General features: G+C 40.6%; 1 protein-coding gene across 1 annotated transcript; it reads right to left on the bottom strand.

The window, feature by feature from the left end:
* Positions 1 to 15351: 15351 nt before the first annotated feature.
* On the bottom strand, positions 15352 to 17558 carry LOC137018301 (E3 SUMO-protein ligase ZBED1-like). The gene is made up of 2 exons (XM_067382905.1): positions 16464 to 17558; positions 15352 to 16143 (listed from the first exon to the last, which is right to left on the bottom strand). The coding sequence occupies exons 1-2, from the start codon at positions 17556 to 17558 to the stop codon at positions 15352 to 15354; spliced, it is 1887 nt and encodes a 628-aa protein (XP_067239006.1).
* Positions 17559 to 21636: the final 4078 nt, after the last annotated feature.

Here is a 21636-nt window from a genome sequence, read left to right as displayed (position 1 = left end):
CCGTTCGGCCTATCCCTCTCACCCCGCACGTTCACGAAGTGCGTGGATGCAGCGCTGGCTCCGCTGAGACTCCAGGGCATCCGCGTGCTGAACTATATCGACGATTGGTTGATACTAGCTCAAACAGAACAATTGGCAGTTCAACATCGAGATGTTGTTCTGTCGCACATGAAAAGGCTTGGGCTGAGGCTCAACGCCAAAAAGAGTGTGCTGGTCCCAAGTCAGGTTGCAAACTATTTAGGTGTAATCTGGGATTCCACCACGATGCAGGCGCAGTTGTCCCCTGCTCGTGTGAGTTCCATTCTCGGGGCCGTGAAAGGGGTGAAATTAGGCCAGTCACTCACTGTAAAACAGTGTCAGAGACTGTTGGGTCTGATGGCAGCTGCGTCCAACGTCATTACTTTTGGCCTCCTGCACATGAGACCCTTACAGTGGTGGCTCAGGACCAAGGGGTTTTCCCCGAGGGGAAATCCTTTTCGCATGATCAAAGTCACGCGGCGATGCCTTCGTGCTCTGGTCATGTGGAAGAAGCCTTGGTTCCTAACCCAGGGACCCGTGCTGGGGACTTCTGGTCGTCGTGTAATGCTTACGACAGATGCTTCCCTCACGGGCTGGGGGGCGATCATGAGTGGTCGCTCGGCTCAGGGTCTTTGGGAGGACCATCAGCTCTCCTGGCACATAAATCGGCTGGAGATGATGGCGGTGCTTCTTGCACTGAAACACTTCCTCCCCGACCTGAGAGACCATCATGTGCTGGTCCGAACGGACAACACTACGGTGGTCTCGTATATCAACCATCAGGGGGTTTGCGGTCTCGCCCATTATCAAAGTTGGCCAGTCGCATCCTCCTCTGGTCCCAGGGAAAGCTCCTCTCGCTGAGAGCAGCCTACATCCCCGGGCGGTTGAATGTGGGAGCGGACGCCCTGTCGAGGCAGGGCGCGAGATCGGGGGAATGGAAACTCCACACCAAGGTGGTGGAGTTAATATGGAAAACTTTCGGTCGAGCTCAAGTCGATCTTTTTGCCACAGAGGAGTCAGCTCAGTGTCCTCTGTGGTACTCACTTCAACACCCAGCACCTCTAGGGCTGGATGCCATGCTACAGACGTGGCCGAGGCTACGTCTGTATGCATTTCCCCCAGTCTCAATGCTCCCGGGAGTTCTGGAAAAGGTTCGCCAGGAGAAGGTCGACCTAATATTGGTGGCCCCTTACTGGCCGACCAGAATATGGTTTTCGGACATAATGTCTCTTCTGCACGGCTCTCCCTTAGAGCTTCCCCTCAGGCAGGATCTCCTGTCTCAAGTGGGCGGCACGATTCTCCATCCCCGCCCAGAAATGTGGAAACTGTGGGCCTGGCCCCTGAGGGGGCAAGGCTCATAGGATCTGGTCTCCCAACTGAGGTTGTGGAGACCATCCTTCATTCCAGAGCTCCCTCCACGAGGAAGTTGTACTTATACAAATGGAAATTGTTCTCTGTGTGGTGTGAACAACATAATTTGGACCCGGTCCATTCTTCAGTCTCAGACGTGCTTCGGTTCCTTCAGGAAAAGTTCTCGGAAGGTTTAACCCCTTCCACGCTGAAAGTATATGTGGCCGCTATTTCGGCTCATCATATTCCTGTAGGGGGCTCCTCGCTGGGTCGAGACCCTCTAGTAGTACGCTTCCTCCGTGGTGCACTCAGGTTGAGGCCTGTGGTGCGCACAAAGACCCCGACCTGGGACCTCACTATTGTGCTCCAAGGGCTGGCTGAGGCTCCCTTCGAGCCAATAGAGGAGGTGTCAGACAAATTCCTGACACTTAAAACTATCTTTCTCTTGGCCGTCTCTTCTTTGAAGAGAATTGGTGATTTACAAGCGCTGTCAATAGCTCCATCTTGTCTTGAGTTTGCGCCTGGTATGGTGAAAGCCTTTTTGCATACCAGGCCGGGCTATGTTCCAAAGGTTCCGACGAGGGTCCCAGGCCCCATTGTACTTGAGGCTTTCTGCCCGCCTCCTTTTGCAAACTTGGATCAGGAAAGGAAGAATCTGCTTTGCCCTGTAAGAGCATTAGATGCGTATGTCCACAGAGCTGCCCTGTGGAGAAAAACAGAACAATTGTTTGTGTGTTATGGGTCCCCTAAGAAGGGGGGCCCAGCATCTAAACAGCGGATGAGCAAGTGGGTGGTCGAGGCCATCTCACTTGCATATGAGACGGTGGGGCGCCCGTGTCCTTTGATGGTGCGGGCTCACTCCACGAGAGGTATGGCCGCGTCCAGAGCTCTTCTATCTGGTGTCTCTATGGACGACATTTGTGGTGCGGCTGGATGGTCATCCCAGCACACCTTTATCAGATTTTACAATCTTCACCTTAATATCACTCCGGGGGCCAGGGTGCTACAAGATAGCAGCCAGACACTTGGAGAGACGGCGTAGTTGGGATTGCGTTCCCATCACGTCATCCGACGTAGCGTCGATAGTTCCCACGAAAGGGAACGTCTCGGGTTACGAGTGTAACCCTTGTTCCCTGAGTAAGGGAACGAGACGCTACGTCACGTGGCCGTATCTCCTGCATACCTGGTGCGCTTGCTTCAGACAACCTACAGAAGCTGGCGTGCTTTGTGTTCAGGTGTGCTTTATAGCTTCCTGATCCGTGACGTCACCCGCCTCTGACGTCGCGTCTTTTCATTGGTTGGATACAGAGGTGCTTCACGAACACAAAAATACAGAGGGTTCCCATCACGTCATCCGACGTAGCGTCTCGTTCCCTTACTCAGGGAACAAGGGTTACACTCGTAACCCGAGACGTTACCTTTGTAACCGAGACGTTATACAGTCACATACTCTGGTAAGTAAGTGGCATTTTTAAGCACTGTTTCTTCTTCAAGTTGCACACCGCCTTGGGCTACGTTCATATTCTGTTTTGTTTGAGGGTCTCGTATACTCAAAAACAAACAAAGAAACAAACAAAAACTATTTGATCAAAAGCAGTATAAACAGCAATATTAAATCATTCAAAGTTTTGCTGCTTTATATTTTTGAGGAAACCATGATACATTTTTGCAGGAATCTTTGATGGATAGAAAGTTCAAATGAACAGCATTTGTTTGAAATAAAAAAAAAAAAAAAGTTTTGTAAGATTATAAATTTATTTACTGTCACTTTTGATTAATTTAATGCATCCTCATAAAAAAAAAAAGAAAAAAAAAAAAAAGAAAAATAATTCTATTTAAAAGATAAAATATTCTCAAATTAAAATGTACTTGGCACAAAATCTGAAGGGTCATGCCCATTTTCAACAGGCACACCACATCTGTCCGTAAATAACATTAAGCAAATGCAATACACAACATTAATGCTTGAAAAAAAAAAAACTGTTTGCTTATATAAATATGCAAATTTAATGCAGATATATTGCATAAACAGATTTTAATTTGCTGTCTCTATGGCTTAGAAATGTTAATGTTCAATATCAACAATTTTCCAAACTTTTTTTTTTTTTTTTTTCTCAGTTCATTTCAGGACTCTGAGAGCAGCTCACAAGATTTTTAGCTTTAAAGTGCTGATCAAAAGCTGCAGTAATGGCCAACATTTTGCTGTGTTTTCACATTGACAGCTTGGTCCCTGAAAATGGGTCCTAAATTGTTTTCATTACATTAGTATTTCATCAACTAAAATTTAATCTGTTGGTTTTGTCAAGTGCTAAAAGCTTTTTAAAATGTGCTTGCCAGTTACTACCACTTGAACATTTGGAAAGAAGCTCACTGAAAAGCACAAGTACATCATTCATGAAAGCAGAGAACATGCCATGGAGAGCTTGATAAATTGACATGGGGAAAAAAAAAAAAAACATCCTGATATGGAACATCTTTCTGTTTATTTATTCAGATGATGAGTCACATCAAGGGCTCATTTGGTTATCTGTTTTCTTCTTAAATGCCTAATGAATTTGCTGACCTTGGCAACATATTAAAACAAGCAGGTCAGCTTAATATGAACAAACCGAGAGATGCAGTAATGACTAATCAAAACAAACAGTGTCTCTTGGGGCTGAATAAATTAAGATAAAGACTTGTAAATAGGCCCTGGCCATTCGACAAACAGTAAAGAGAAATGCTGAAATCAAAGACATGCTGCATTCAATTAACAAGAAGAGCGGGGCAGGAAATGGCAAAATCATTAAATTTTTAATTGGAACCAATTGAAAGGATAACAAATGTCATTGTTTTTTCCCCCCCTGTTCTTTCCCTTTTTATATTTTCCTTCCTATCCTGTTTTTATTCATTTATTTTATATATATATATATATATATATATATATATATATATATATATATATATATATATATATATAAAATCTCAGTGAGGTCTGTACGGAAGCTTGTTTCCGCCACGGAATAAAACTATTTAAAAGATATTTGAGTTTTTATCTTACAATTCTGATTTTTTTTAAATTATTAAATTAAATTAAAAGACAATTGCGAGATACAATATAAATTCACAATTGGGAGTTATAAAGTCAGAATTGTGAGATATAAACTCACAATTGCAAGTAATAAAATCAGAATTGCAGGATATAAACTTGCTAATTTCTTTTTTCAGAATTGCAAGTTTATATCTTACAATTGTGAATGTTTTTCTTACAATTGTGAGTTTATATCTCGCAATTCTGACTTATCTCTGTTACGGATGCTAGTGCTGTAAAGATGAGACGTTCACGGAGATCCACTATAATGAGTATTTATTTACAAACGAAGGAGAGATTGCACACAACATCACAGTAAACTAACAATGAGGACAGACAAGGAGTGAAGGGAGTGAGTGCATATAAAAGGATGTGCTGATGATGAAGTCCAGGTGCAGGTGATGAGTGATGATGGGGAGATGATGAGGGAAGTGAGTGTAGGTGTGGAGACAGGAGGATCTTGGGAAATGGAGTCCGTGAGACAAGGGAACTGTGACAGTACGGTGGGCGCCCTGGAGACCTCACGCCGGTGCAGGGAGAGGAGCGGACAGGAACGGAGGTCTCCAGGATGGGTCCATAGATCCAGGCAGCCATGGGGGACCAGGGGCCGTGGGCGGCCATGGTGGGTCAGGAGCTGCAGCAGGCCATGGTGGGTTTGGAGCCTTGGTGGGCTCTGGTGACCCCAAAACCCCGCCCAGGAGTTCCCCACCCACAGGTACTGCCCCCCCCCAAAAAAAATACTTGGGGAGGTTTAGGGAAGGCTTAACTGGTCCGTGGCATGGAGTGGGCTTGCAGGCTGAAGTGGGCTCGTGGGCTACTGGAGTGGGCTCGAAGGGGCATGGAGCAGGTTCGGCGAGGTGTGGAGACAGGAGGATCTTGGGAAATGGAGTCCGGGAGACAAGGGAACTGTGACAATCTCATTTTTAAGTAATTGTTAGTGAAGTCCAATTCTGAGGAAAAAACAACTGACTTTTTTTTTTTCTCAGAAATGCAAGTTTATATATTACAATTCTGACTTTGTAACTCACAATTGCGAGTTTAGCCTATATCATGCAATTCTGATAAGATAAGTGGCAGAAACAAGCTTCCATAGGTCTCACCTATTCCGGAGAAGAAGAAAAAAAGTCACACACAAGTTGTCAATGCTCTTTACGTGCTGCAGTAAAACCACTATTTTGAAACGTACCCTAATGAACTGAATGCTGACTGGTGAGGGAAGTCTATTTTTTGCCATTTTGAACTCGAACGAAATCCATAAATAATAAATACAGCGTAAGGACCTGAACAAACTCTCAATGACTTAATGACTGTGATGATCCTAATTTATTTCAGGTCTCTTAAAGAAGGTCTCTACAGTAAGACGTGACATCTTTGAGGAAGATGTCATTATACTACAATCTACACTTGAAAATAAATAAATAAAAATGTTCTAAACAGTGCCAAATTAGGGTTCTTTGGCTTGTAACAATAGCAGAACACTTTTTGGTGCTTAAATAGAATATATATATATTTTTTTTTTTATAAGGTTCCATAAAGAACCATACTTTGAATGTGCTATAGGACCTCAATAGTGTGATAAAGGTTATTGGTAGGAAACCAGTTACAATTTGAAAGTTAAAATTTGTAGACATAAGAAAGAAATCATTCACCTGTTGAGAGTGTGTTGACAGGCTATGTAATGAATGGCTGAGCTCCAGAAAACCAGTAATGATGTGACTTTGACAGTTACAGATTTGAAAAACAAAAATGCTGGAAAAAAAGAACCTCTAAAGGGCTCTGAAGGGCTTTTCACACTGCACTTAACCCCAGGTTATGGTCATTCTAAACCCCGTATTTAATTCCAGGTAAATTAGCATTTCTTGTAATAAAGGACTTGTAATTTAGAAGAGAAGTTGGCACTTTTTACCCGGGATTATAAAACCCTGCTCCGGAGCAGCTGCTGCTTTTGCAGTGTTAACCCGCATTGAGGTGCGAAACTTGTACAGTCTGAAAGTAAGTGGTGTTAGGGCCGGTTCACACAGAATGCGTTTTTGCTGTTAAAAGCACGAGACACAGGTCAGTGGAATGACAAAAAACACAAGATCTAGAGACGCGTTTTTTAAAAGTAACTTTTTATCATCTAGCATGGAACATGAGGGGAAAAGTAATGCAGTGTAATGTAAAACATGCTCTGTGTGAACGGCCCCTTAGAATGTTACAGCTAGATGCTTAGCAACCGATAGCCAAGCGCGTGCCTTATATTCACATGCTTTTGACAGTCACGGAAAAACCACATACAATATAAACAGTAGGCCGTGTTTTAGCATTTGAGAGGAAAAAAGTCAAATAGTTACAGAAAATGAGACAACTGGAGTGAACTGGAGTACTTTTATAGTCTAAAAAGTCCATTCAGTATAAACTTGATTGTACCGTCGGCAATGTGCAATATGAGGATGTGCAGTGCTAGAGCAGGTTGTGTGTGGCGTTCATTGAAGCAATGACACTGACACTGCAAATATGCAAATAAAGACATTAACCTAGGGTTTAGGAATGTACAGTGCTTATGAATACCCAGGATTAATTGTTAACCCTGGGTCAAGTATGAGGAGTGTGAAACGAAGCAAGATAACCCAGGATTCTATTTACCTGGGATGTAGAATGACCCAGGGTTAACTGTTTCAAGTGTGAAAGACCCTTAAGTCGCTGGGATTTTCCCAGACCCCTGCTATCATAGTAGAAAGCAGTGTTCCATTCCCATTTTAAACAGCTTAATACAATTAAAATCAGAATAATTTAAATCTCCAGTGAACACATTAACATTTGCCTTGGGTATTATGGCTAGAACGTTCAACAACATACAGACATGACCAATGCGGACAACCAGCACAATACAGTACATCAATTCTCAGACATTCCAAAGCCAGGCAAACCCTAAACGGTTCTGACAAAACCCGTATGTTGCCGTTGGTCAGTTGGTATTCCGAGTCACTTACTGTTCAGTTTCTCGCATAAACCGATTGTTTCGTGTCTTAGGACATCAATGTGTTGTCACGAGCCACAGGGCTTAATTTGGATTTGTCTGTGCATGTTTTGTTCTGTGCAGGTGATGCTCGTTATCACTTGCGTCACCGGCCTCGCGCCATTCCCTCACGGCTCTCGCCCGCCCTGCTCGTCACACCCTGCATGGGGGTAAGCAGATAAAAATCAAATTTTCATTTTTGGGTGAACTATCCCTTTAAATGATTTAATGTATTATGAATGAACGAAAAGCATAAATTCACAGTAACTTTTTGCTGTAGAAAATGTTGTTAGTTCATACCTAATGCATTAACTAATGTAACTACTACCTTAATAATGTAACTAACAACTAACTAACCAGCTAACTAACTAACTAACTAACTAAAAAAAACAAAACAAAACAAAAAAAAAAAAATATATATATATTTTTTTTTTTTTTTTTTTAATTTGTGAAAAGTGATTCTCTGGAATGTTTGTGTCAATCCTGAACCAGACAGAAAACAGATGCTCTCAGGCCATTTGTTGAACACAGATGGGGCCAATGAATAATAGCTGAACTTTATCAGATTGTCGAACAGTTGCCAGATCAAGGTCAACAACAGCTTCCTTTCAGGTTGGAGAGAAAACGCACACAGACAAACCAGAAAGAAACACGTCTGTATAACAGACTCACTAAAACTTTCCAAGGTTTATCTGGATTTGGCATCTGAGCTATATTTTCTGTGCCAAATAATGGGGCTGTAATTCAAGTTACCTCAGGAAATTAAGAACAATCATCATTCTTTTAAGAATGTGGATTCTTCACTGGTTCTGAATTACACAAAGAGTCCAGAACAGGGTAATCAGGGTATAATTCAACTAATGGAACTTGAATGGACTTATCCTCTGATATTAATAGCAGCTGCATTAAATGCAGCTCGTCCTTTCTCTATGCTACATTGCATGATAGATTGTATGTAGTTTTTCATCAAACCTAATCAATGCGGTCTGGACTTGAAACACAATTGAGGCCAAGGGTAACCTCAATGCTATTAAATTCTATAGTGAACAAGTAAACATGCAGCCACAAATAATAATAATAATAATGATACAAGTTGAATGAAATTGTATTGTCTATTTCTGTTCTGTTTCACTGATCCATTCCTTTAATGTTACTGAAATTATGCGTTTACAACAGCAGTGTAGTGAGTTAGTCTGTGAAAAGCAATACAGCACACAAGTCGACATCATTTATGTGAAAGTACCATTCAGAAAGAGTGAGAGTTTTACAATGTCATATTGTGACATTTTCCAGCTTGAAATGATCATTTAAAGCCTTTAATACATTCATTATCTCCGCAGACATTCTCTCCTTTAAACAGACTGCATTCATCTCACAATTATTTCAGTGAAGGATACTCAAGTGGCCAAAGGAATGTAGTACAAAAGGAGAACAGCTATTGCATTCAACTTAAGAGTTCTATGTAAGGGCTGTTTTTACGAAGAGTCTAATCAAAGAGAAGTTATACTTGAGCCAAAACGTTCAAAATTCAGTTTGGGAGGTCGTTTTATAACCGGAGGTAAAGAATGGATTGTTTCTGGATCTGAGTAGGTTAAGCACCTTTTAAGTGGAAGATTTAGATGACGGGACACAAACTGATTGCAGCGGTCAGGCTGAGGTGAGCAGAGGTTTATATAAGAGCACCTTCTCTACTGAGGACAAGTACAAGAAGAAATTTTGATCAAATAAAAACATATCCAGTTTCCACAGATGAGATAAAGATGCCGTGCAAACTTTGTGTAAGACTGGGATTTATTTTGTGCTCAACTGAAAACACACAGATGGAGCTTTCTGTTTATATTAAAATCTTTTTAACTGCATATGGTTAATAGACATTTTGAGTTAGCTAATTGTCACAACATTAATGTGATTGTAATCTATAATATTCAAGCTTGCTTCTACTCTGCACCAAATTGGTGTTTCGAATTTCACAGATGGAAATGCCTACATGTCTAAAAACATATTTTTGTTATGCTAAACTACTTTTAGAAGGAATATTGTGGTGAATCCTAGTGTAGTGTTTTGGTGGGGAAAAAAGTATTTACCTCAAGTAGTCCTTATCAAACTTGTAACTTTTGCAGGTTTCTTCATTTGATAGGTTTCCGCTTAATCCAGTGCCCTTTTTGTTCATGCTGTACATTATTGCGTTATTAATTAGATGTTTAGATACTTATTTGGTCAGGAAATGTGAACGACTCTTTGCTTCAGATAAAAACAAGATGCACGTGCAGGTTTTAATCTCAACAAAGCGCTCTTTTTGTTCCTCATGCGTTCACGTTAATGTTTTACCCGTGCGAAATGACGCAGTGCGTGAGTGGCTGTCTGAATGATTCATACTGAATCGCGCGAACTGATTCAAGCCACCTTTCCACTGCACACGACAAACGACAGCCGTTGGACCGGAAGTCATTCATTTCCAATGGAGAGTAGTACGGGGACTGCGTGGAGTTTCATCACTTTGCCAGCACTGCATACATCCATTACAATATATCGGGGAACTTTTTTTGATGGGGAGCGAGATGCCACATTGCCTATGAGGCTAGAAATGCTCCAGTTGATTCACTGAAAATTCGGACGTTTTACCCTTGCAGTTTTAAGATTATACCCCACAATTCTGCCCTTTTCCTTTTCCCTCACTATTTGACTTTAAATTTTGAGTTTATATATCACAATTTTTTTTTTCTCCCCTCAGAATTGTAAACAATAAATTCACAATTGTGAGGAAAAAAGTATATAGTGAAAATATAGTGAAAATTAAAAAGTAGCAGTTATAGGCACATTACATTTTTATTTATTTTTAATTACGTAGCAGAAACCAGCTTAATGCTATTCTCATCTAGATAATGTCAAAGAAAATAGCATTTCCTATCCAGTCATTTAAAGTCAGCATGGTCTTCATCCTTGTGTGCTAAAATGACATCTGTCCCTATACCTCATCTCTCTGTGGAGTTTGTGAAGATGGAATCCATGTGGCTTGATCAAGAACATCTGTGCTAACCACTGAATTTAATGTGTCAGTGAAGAGAAGCCATCAATAGGGATCATAAATATTGAATTATGATGTAGCCTATACATAATGCCACTCAGGAATTGAACTTGTGCATTATCAAAAGAGTAAAAAACAAGTAAAAAAAGTCATTTTCCCTGCACTTAAAACTGTTGCTTTGACTGAGGGTCAAAAGAAGGACACAGCACAAAGATTGTATGTAATGTGTGTCATCTCTGCAGTTTCTCTTTCTCTTTTTCTGTCTGTCACACTCTCTCACTGGCTCTGTCTGTCAAGTTATGAGGTGTCCCGGCGCTCGGGGCTGCATGCTGTGCTGACTCTGCAGCTTGAACATGCTCTCCTCAGCATGCAAAGACCGCTAAGTCATCTCTCAGTCCTGGGATATTATCCCCACAAACTTCCAAGCAGCCACAGAATGACAGGAAGATAGACTTTTCATTGAATATCTTTTTTTTTTTTTTTCGTTAGTCTAGTTCACATAATATGAAGTCAAGGATGAAAACATCTTGAAACAGCATAGCTAATCAATATAACCACCCACCCAAAAGACACCCATAGACTTACATCTATTATGACCACTATATTTATTTATTTATTTTTTTTTAAATAAAGTCATAGTGGTTCAAATGTATCAGTGAATTATTTACTTCATAAGAGAATGCTTTATGCTTTATCGTATGTAGTTAAATTTTGACCTAATGTATAAGGTAAAACGGGGCTAGAGGCGCACCGGGGTAAAAGGCGCATTTGACCTTATTCTCTTTTAAACCACTAGGTGGCAAAAAAAACCCCAAAAAAACAATTCAAATTCCTAAACATCCGCTTTTCAAGATGCACAGGGAAATTTGGTTGATCCTTGACACAATGGTGGAAAGCAACGCAAAGTTGACTCTGCACTAATATTTGATGTTTTTTTTAAATGTTGTAGATTTATGTAGCAAATGGGAATCGATAAAATGATTGTCTATATTTTGAGACAAAGGTCTTGTTAATGATTTTCAAGGTAATTAAAGCAACAGAAGACTATGTAACATTATCATATTTGGGGTATAACGCATACCTGCTGTTGGGGCAAAAGACAGCTGGCTGACTTTTCGATATCCATTTGTTGACATGCCATGGTTAGATTCAGATGGTAAGTTTCACATATAAGTTGGGTGTCCACCTTACAGATAAGCACCATATGTATGTAACCATCATATATAATTGATTAATCGTATCATTGTTACTACTGTTAAGCTATGTTAAATTATAATGGGATCTCATTCAAAGCTTTCAGAATCTTTACTTTTTCCAAGGATCAGCATTCTCCCATAAAAGTGATCGGGCAGACCAAACCGCAAGTCATGGAGACTTGAAACTTGAGGGCTGGTAGTATTCACACCATCTACAACATCACCAAGGCTTGCCCTGATCGGCCTGACGGGGGCGCTACAGCGTTCAAAAGCACAAAATGGCTCATAACTCCTGAATCTTTCGGCCTGGGCTCAATGGTCTTACATCGTTGGTATCCTTGGCTCAAGGCAGACAAGATGAATGTCGCCCATTCTCGGGTAAATTTTTGGATATTTTGGATTTTTTGAAAAACTTTATTTTGTGAAGTAGTACTCGATCGGAACCAAACCAGTGCAGCGAGATTCTCTGGAGTCTGATTTTCAATAGTTATCAAAAAAAAAAAAATAGATTCACGGTCGTTAAGGGCTGTCAAAACTTTTGAAGTGGGTTGAGCCACGTTTACTAAAATAGCTATAACTCATGAATTAAATGAGATATTTTCACCGAACTCAACATGCATTTTACCCACAGAACACATACGTTCCTGCATTAATTTATAGACAGACTCTTCTATAAATGAACCTGCATATCCCTAGGAAATGGTATCCATTATAACTGTTGTTGTATTGCACTCATTGTATTCACATGTTTTATGATACATTTAAGGTCACTTCAGTTATGCCATGTTTAGTGTCTATGGATTCGTATTGAGAAGATTTAAATGCTTCTGTATGCGGTACAGGAGGCACGTTGTCACCCGGAAATACAACATCTTCATTGATCCGGTCAACAACTAAGAGGTGTGACTTTGACCAGAGGTTAAAAGCCAGTGAACAATGCACTCCCTCTCTTTTTTTCCTTGCTTCTTGGACGACTGAAGAGACCCCCTTCTTGCTGCAGGCCTCTTCAGGCCAAGGCCTACAACCCAGCCATGTGCTCATCTATGAGCTTCAGTTGTTTCGTAGTTTTTTATCCAACGCAGAAGATACTGGCAACAACGCCGGACCGAATCATCAAGATTTGTCCTCAGCCTAAAGGCATCTTGCAAGTATCGTACATTTGAACACTAAACGGAGATTTAGTATTGATTTGTAAAACTTACCTTTGTCAGCAAAGGTGTTTTATTACTGAGGAAACTGATGATTCTTTTCCAGATTTTCTTTGACTTTTTCCTATAGCTCCATGAATGGTTCCACTTCCAGTTCAACTCTATCATTGCTCATTCTTACCTACGTATGTGTGTGATCTGTGTGTATGTTATGTGTTAGTTTCGTTATGTGTTTGTGAGTTAGTTACTAAAGATTCTGACTCTGTCTGCTAATAAATTGCCTCTTAAGTGATTTAGATCCTGACTACATGCTCTGAGTAGTACTGTACAATAAGAATGTTGTTTTTCTGAGTGTTCACTGGACGAACAGGCCAATTGATTGTAATATTAATCTTAATGTAGCTACATCCAGTTAATCTGATTAACTAATTTACATATTCATAATTAATCATAATTAATAATCATAATGAGTTCTGAATAATTATTAATATTTCCTCTTTGAGTTAATTCGCTGCATCACCGTGAGTCCGATCAACTTTAAAATTTTCATGCAGTGTCTTTGTCCGAGGGGCCACAACTATGAGGACGTTGACGCATCTTGAAAAACAGACAGACGGATACGGCTAATGCATGTTACGGCTAATGCTCTGGATACGTCACGTCCTGTTTGTTGCTGCCGCGTTGTTTGAGCCAGAGCTCCGTCGAGCTGATTCCTAATTGTTTGTTTTTGCCTCGTAAAATCTAACTTATAATCTATCACTCTTTCTTTTTCGGTGGGGGAACACATCCCCAACATTATTTTATATAAAAAACATTTGGATTACCTTGATATCGCTAGTTTTATCCGACTTCCCGAACTTTCGCTACTAGCTTTAGCCCGTTAGCATTAGCGGCGTGCCACGCCCACGCTACGCTAGCGTTTGTACTCTTCTCTCTCACAATATTATTGTTTCATCTAAGTTACTCTAATGGCGAGTGTATTGGATGTTTCTCTACCTTTGTGTGCAGGTGAGGACACGTTTGAGCTGCATGCGGTGCAGTTGGAACTGGAGGCCGTGGAGCGGCAGATCCGGATCCTTCTCGAGAAGCAGGCCGAGCTACGCGAGCGGCAGACAGCGTTGGAAACTTCTCGCGCTGGCGCTCACCAACCCTCGGTAAGTTTGCAGCGCGATATTAACACTCCTGCTTCCTCTACGCCGTGTGTTTCTCTGCACAGGGCCCGAGCACCAACGCGTTCATCCCAGCCCTCGTTCACTCCGGTGCCGTCACACCAGGGACCTTGGGTGCTTCAGCAGCGGAAGACGCGAGCCAGGCCTCGGACCAGGACCTCTCCTCCCCCGCCGCCCCCGGTCTTCGACGTCTCGACACGGAACCGCTTCTCCCCTCTTCGCGAGGCAGAACGCGACGCTGTGGTCATCGGAGACTCCATCGTCCGCCACGTCCACGCTACCACAGCCAAAGGTAAGGTGCGCAGTCACTGTTTTCCTGGTGCTCGTGTTCTCGATGTCTCTGCGCAGATTCCCGCGATCCTCAACGGTGCTGAGACCATCGGAGCTGTAGTGCTGCACGCGGGGGGTGAACGACACCAGGCTGCGGCAGACGGAGGTGCTGAAGCAGGACTTCAGAAGCCTGATCGAGACGGTACGAGCCACATCGCCCGCGACGAAGATCATCGTGTCCGGACCGCTTCCGACGTTCCGACGAGGACATGAAAGGTTCAGTAGATTATTTGCTCTAAATGAATGGTTGATGTCTTGGTGTAATGAACAGAAGCTGCTCTTTGTAAATAATTGGAATCTTTTCTGGGAGCGTCCTAGGCTTTTCCGTGCTGATGGCCTGCACCCCAGCAGCATCGGAGCTGATCTTCTGTCAGAGAACATCTCCAAGACGCTTCGCACCATATGACTAGTAAGTCAAACCTCAAATCACAGTCTGTGTTCTGCCCACTTCATTGATAGAAATGTGAGTGTAGTACAGTCTATAGAAACTAGGGCTGGGAATCACTGGGTACTTCACGATACGATACGATACGCGATACATTGCTCACGATACGATAATATCACGATATGGCGATAATCAATATATTATCAGTAATAACTCACAATATATCATGTTTTAAGAAATAAAAAGTTTTTTTTTTTTAATTAGTAAAATGAGTCTCCATTTATTTATTTTGGATGAAACAATAACAAAAACAACTTGTGACTTAGTTGCAACAAAACAGTCACAGACACTATTTTAGTGTAACATTGCTGCAATCAGTAGTAATATATGTCTTCGACAAACGGTGACACCATTTGGGTGCAAAATAGCTGTAAGGCTGAGGACAGATTCAATGTAAACAATACTATATGATTGTCCTTAATAAACATGAACAGTGACACTATTAAGTGCAAGAAACATAAACCTTTGGGCTACTGCTTTCAAATAAAAAATAAAATAAATATATCAGGGATAAAGTACATCTAAAATGTACCTAACTTAAAGTGCATCCAAAAATAAACATTTTTCAGAACAAAATAGAAAACAGCTTCATGTGATGTGTTTTATATGTTCATATTTTTCTTGAGAAAGAGGAGTTGGTCAGCATGTTCAGGAGTGAGTGAACTTCTTTGGGCACTGATGATATCTCCTGCAGTTGAAAAGATCCTCTCAGCTGCTACACTGGTCCCAGGAATACACAAATGCATATGGGCCAGCTTGGAAAGGAGAGGGAACACATGTTGCTGAGATTTCCACCACAACAGTGGATCTTCAGTGAGAGGCAGAGAAGGAGCATCTTGATATTGTTTTATCTCCTTCTCTGCAATTGAGGTTGCTGATGTAGAGACATAAGAGGTCTTCTTGAAGGTCTGACCGAGAAGATCAACAAGCGCAGACTTTCTTTTCTTTGCCGTGCAGGTCTCCTCTTCCTCTAAATCCCCCTGAACATCACCACAAGGCACTGGATCATCCTCTTTTAAAGCTGCAGCTTTTGACTGTAGTTTTGCATAAGTGTCTTGCACTTCTTCAGGTGACAGAAATAAAAGGGATTTAAATCTAGGGTCCAGGGCTGAGGACATGCGTAGGAGATCTTTTTCCACCTCTGACTGATATCTCTTTGAAAGGTCTTGATTGATGGCTACCTTAATCTCTCGAACCAGAGGGGAATCTTCTTCAGTGCTGGTTGTGTCTCGCAGCAGTTGGGCATGAAGAGGAGCAACCACTGAAATGGTGGGATTCTTTTCCTCACACATGATATTTGTTGCCACAAGCATTGGTCTAAATGCTTCCACCATCTCTTCAGCACTTGAGATGTCCTTCTCTGTCAGAGCACAGTCAGTCACATTCTTTCTCACCTTAAGAAAAAAAAAAGAAAGAAAAAAAAAAGGCAAAATACAATTTATTAATAAAATGTATATAATTATTGTTCTTTATTTTAAAGCAAATAAAGCATGAACTGTATGATGTAATCTAATGTTTTTATTTGGAGTTTATATATACAGTATATACCTTTTTAATATGTATAAAGTATTTATTCATTGTTTATTCATTGTATCAAGCAAGTTTATATCATATGAATTAGTATTTATTTACAAACTTATTAATTGTATGCGATAAATTATTCACATTTATTACACATATAGATTACAACTTCTACATTGCAAACTTTTCTTACCTCTGGTGATAAGAGGGCAGCACAGACAGCTGGCTGTTGCTCAAGAAACCTGGAGACCATCTCATATGCACTATTCCAACGAACAGGCATGTCCGTGATGAGCTTGTGAAGGGGGAGGCCAAGGAGTTCCTGGTTTCTTTTCAGTGCTTCTGCTCCAGTTGTGCTTCGATGAAAGAATGTTGAGATCCTCCTAACTTTGACAAGTACCTTGGTAACAGCAGCTATTTTCAGCGCACGTTGGGATGCAAGATTTAAAACATGAGCAAAACATCTAACATGTTGGTATCCTGTTAAGTCCATTGCTACACGCATGTTTGATGCATTGTCGGTGACAACCACTGGCTTCTTAGCGTCAAGATTCCACTCCCCCACTGCGGCTTTCAGTACATCGGCAATGTGTGCCCCAGTGTGCGTTTCGTGCATTGCTCGGGTTTGCAGGACATATGACTTAATTTCCCAGTCTTCGTTTATAAAATGTACAGTGATCGTTATGTAGGACTCTGTGGCTCTCGATGTCCATCCGTCACACGTGAGCCCCACTCTTTCTGCCGACTCGAGTGCCGACTCAACTTTAGCCCTGGTCTCGTCATAAAGTGCAGGAATCATTTTTTCAGCAAAATATTTCCGAGAGGGAATATTAAAGCGTGGCTCTAAGATATTCATTAAAAAGCAGAACCCTTCGTTCTCCACCTCGCTGTACGGACGGAGCCCTTTACACATGTAAACAGCGATCCCATTTGTGATTGACTTTGCCCTAGCAGAACAAGGTGGTAGCTTTGCCTGGAAAAGGGTGTTTACGCCGGGGTGTGTCGGCTTTGAGCCAGCACCAACCACGGCTTTCTCACAGAGCTCCGGGTGATGCCGCGTGAGGTGGCTGTGCATGTTGGTCGTGTTTCCCGTGTAGCGCACTTTTGCAAAGCAGTTCTTGCATATTGCGAAGTCCTTTTCTAGCTTTGCCCCGTCCGCACTGTTATAAAATCCAAAGTAAGTCCACACTTTGGATTTAAATGTTGCTGGAGCGTCCTTTAACTTTTTGATCTCACTACTATTTTTCTCGCTTGACTCCGCCATTTCAAGTGTACATGTGTACGTCATGTGTACGTCTTCTTTTACGCTCACAACACAACAGCCAAACTCGCAACGCGCGCCCCCTATCTACTTCTGGAGAAGGGTCAAGGGATAATGAATACTAATAGAGCGTTTTATAACGGCTTTTAAGATCGATACTTGGCAAGAGCGCATCGAGAATCGATCGCGGGAGAAAATATCGCGATATATTGCCATATCGATATTTTGGCGCACCCCTAATAGAAACTGTGTCTATTCCCCGAATAGTGAGGTTTAACAATAAAAATAAAGGATCTAGAAAAAACCTAATCGTGATCAAACCAGATTTTTGTAAAATTACTGAACAAAAACAATCTCTAAAGCTAGGGCTACTAAACATTAGATCGCTGACACCGAAGGCAGTTATCATAAATGAAATTATCACGGATAATAGTCTTGATGTAATCTGCCTTACTGAAACATGGCTTAAAGCAAATGATTATTTTGGTCTTAATGAGTCTTGTCCACCTGGCTACCGTTATAAAAATAAATGCCACCTGATTGGCCGTGGCGGTGGTGTAGCAACAATCTATAGAGAGATACTTAATGTTACTCAGAGAACAAACTATAGGTTTAATTCATTTGAAATTCTTATGCTAAATGTTACACTCTCAGATATAAGTAAAAAGTCGCTACTATCTCTTGCTTTGGCTACCATTTATAGACCTCCAGGGCCTTATGCTGATTTCCTAAAAGAGTTTGCAGACTTTCTCTCAGACCTTTTGGTCAACGTCGATAAAGCACTGATTGTTGGAGATTTTAACATTCATGTAGACAATATAAATGATGCGTTAGGGGCTGCGTTTACTGATTTACTAAACTCATTTGGGGTTGAACAAAACGTCACTGGACCCACTCACCGTCTTAATCATACTCTAGATTTAATAAATGATATAGAAATTCTACCGCAAAGTGATGACGTCTCTGATCACTATCTTGTAACATGCGTACTGCATACTGATGATATTTGTCAAATTGCGCCACGATATCGACTAGGCAGAACAATTCTCCCGACAACTATAGATAAATTCACAAATAATCTGCCTGATCTGTCTCAGCTGCTCATCGTACCCGAACACGCAAATGATCTTGAGGAAATGACTAGCAGTATGTGCACCATTTTTACTAGTACATTAGATACTGTTGCACCGATGAGATTAAAAAAGGTTAGAGAGAAAAATACTGTTCCATGGTACAACAGTATTACTTGCGCTATGAAAAGAGAAACTCGTAATCTAGAACGCAAATGGAGACAAACTCGTTTAGAGGTCTTCAGAATCGCATGGAAAGACAGTTCGTCCCGCTATAGAAAGACTCTAAAAGCAGCCAGGGCTGAGCATCTTCGCAAACTTATAGAGAATAACCAAAACAATCCAAGGTTCTTATTTAGTACAGTAGCTAGATTAACAAATAAACAGATATCACCGGAACAAAATGTTTCATTACAGTTTAGTAGTGATGACTTTATGAATTTCTTTAATGAGAAAATCGAAAGTATCAGAAATAAAATTGTAAATGTACAACCTTTGACAGAGTTTTATGATTCAGCCTCAATTATCGCCCCTCAAGAACAGTTGCAGTGCTTTACAACTATAGGACAGGAAGAGCTAAATAAACTTATTACTGCGTCTAAACCAACAACATGTTTATTAGATCCAATACCCACTAAACTACTGAAAGAACTGTTACCTGTAGCAGAAGAGCCTCTTCTCAATATTATCAACTCGTCTTTATCTCTAGGTCACGTCCCACGACCGTTCAAGCTAGCAGTTATTAAGCCTCTCATTAAGAAACCACAATTAGATCCAAACGTATTAGCAAATTACAGACCCATTTCAAATCTTCCATTTATGTCTAAAATACTAGAAAAAGTGGTGTCGGTCCAATTGTGCTCCTTCTTGCAAAAAAAACTCTATCTATGAAAAATTTCAGTCAGGATTCAGGTCTCATCATAGCACAGAAACTGCGCTCGTTAAAATTACAAACGACTTGCTTCTAGCTTCTGACCAAGGCTGTGTCTCAATACTAGTGTTACTTGATCTCAGTGCTGCGTTTGACACTATAGATCATAAAATACTCCTAGATCGACTACAAAATTATACTGGTATTCAGGGACAGGCATTACGGTGGTTTAAGTCATACCTATCAGACCGTCACAATTTAGTTTATATAAACGGGGAAAAATCTAAGATAACAATAGTAAACTATGGAGTGCCACAAGGATCTGTGTTAGGACCTCTGCTATTTTCAATCTACATGCTGCCACTCGGCAATATTATAAGAAAACATGGGATTAGTTTCCACTGCTATGCCGATGATACTCAGTTATATATATCATCACGACCAGATAAAATCTCTAAATTATCCAAACTGACAGAGTGTGTTAAAGAAGTAAAACATTGGATGACTAGTAATTTTCTTCTATTAAATTCAGATAAGACTGAAGTATTACTTATTGGGCCAAAAACCTGTACACAGAATCTCTCAGACTACAATCTGCATTTAGAAGGATGTACTGTTACTCCATCCTCAACAGTTAAAGACCTAGGTGTTATATTAGACAGCAACTTGTCCTTTGAAAATCATATTTCATATGTTACAAAAACAGCCTTCTTTCACCTCAGAAACATTGCTAAAATACGGAATATGTTATCTATTTCTGATGCAGAAAAGTTAGTTCATGCTTTCATGACGTCTCGACTAGATTACTGTAATGCATTATTAGCTGGTTGTCCTGCTTCCTCAATAAACAAGCTACAATTAGTACAAAATGCAGCTGCTAGAGTTCTTACCAGGTCAAGAAAATATGATCATATAACACCAATCTTATCATCTCTACCAGAGGTGTCAAGTAACGAAGTACAAATACTTCGTTACCTTACTTAAGTAGAAATTTCGGGTATCTATACTTTACTGGAGTAATTATTTTTCAGCTTACTTTTTACTTCTACTCCTTACATTTTCACGCAATTATCTGTACTTTCTACTCCTTACATTTTAAAAATAGCCTCGTTACTCTTATTTCATTTCGGCTTGTTTTCATTCCGGCTTTAAAAAAAAAAAAAAAAAAAAAAAAAATATCCAGATAAATCGCGCCATCCGGATAGAGTGAATTTGATTGTGGTTGGATGAGAAGATAAAACATATAACGTACCATTCTGACACCCTATTGGTTTGTACGTAATCCATCACACCTGCACATCAAATCACGTCACACTCCAGCAAGGAGGACTAAAAGGTGCGTTCACGCGGCCTTGTAATTCCTGTAGTTACGAGATTCGAGCTTGTAAAAAGCGTTCACGTCCTCGTAGAGATCGTAATTACAGCTTGTAAGCTGGGAGTTTTCTGAGAGCTCCCACATGTTCCACCTGACCGCTGTAGATTCATTTAGGTGTTGATAGTGGTGTCATGGAAACGCATAATTCCTAGTCCAAGGACCAAAAGGACGTGAACAGCTCCGAATATAACGTCACGTGTTGTCATGTCAAGATTCCGGTAAATACGAGGTGACGTGAACGCAGTAATAGTCAGTGTTGGGGGCATTACTCAAAAAAGATGATTTCTTATAAGTTATTATTTCTACACTACTGGCTCATTTAGGCTATCAAACGGGTGCTTTCTCTTCGTCCTCTGCAAATTAAGCTAGGTAACGTAATATTAGTTCGATAGAGAGACGTTTAAATCGTATACCGGTTTTTAAAATTTTTTTTTTTTTTTTTTTTTTTTTTTAAGCGCGACCCTTTTATTTATGTGACACATAGTCATATACAACCATGTAACTAAACAAGCCAAAACGAATTAATTTAAAACGAAACTTAAGGTAAACCTGCATTGCTCTCATGGTATACCTCTCTCTTTCAGTGAAGTGGAGCAGTGCTCTTGCTGAATGGCACGGATTGCACTACAGACTATTGTACCTTTTATATGTTTTTTTTTAAACTGTATTTTATTTTTCATAACGAACAACCCAGCAAACACAAAACGTTTTTACAACTTTTCACAACGTTGTATTTTGGTTGCAATTAGGTAATGTTGTAGTACAACGTTTTAAAAACGTTTTAAAAAC

Source organism: Chanodichthys erythropterus, chromosome 4 (assembly GCF_024489055.1).
Source record: "Chanodichthys erythropterus isolate Z2021 chromosome 4, ASM2448905v1, whole genome shotgun sequence".
NCBI classification, from domain to species: Eukaryota; Metazoa; Chordata; class Actinopteri; order Cypriniformes; family Xenocyprididae; genus Chanodichthys; species Chanodichthys erythropterus.
Note: the sequence above shows the minus strand (reverse complement) of the source record. Positions and strands in the feature narration are given on the sequence as shown.

Excerpts from the sequence above, each read along its gene's own strand:
- LOC137018301 (XM_067382905.1), bottom strand. The coding sequence starts at position 17,558 with ATGACGTACACATGTACACTTGAAATGGCGGAGTCAAGCGAGAAAAAT. Across the intron at positions 16,144-16,463 it reads CTGCCCTCTTATCACCAGAG|GTGAGAAAGAATGTGACTGA; the intron begins GTAAGAAAAGTT and ends TTTTTTCTTAAG.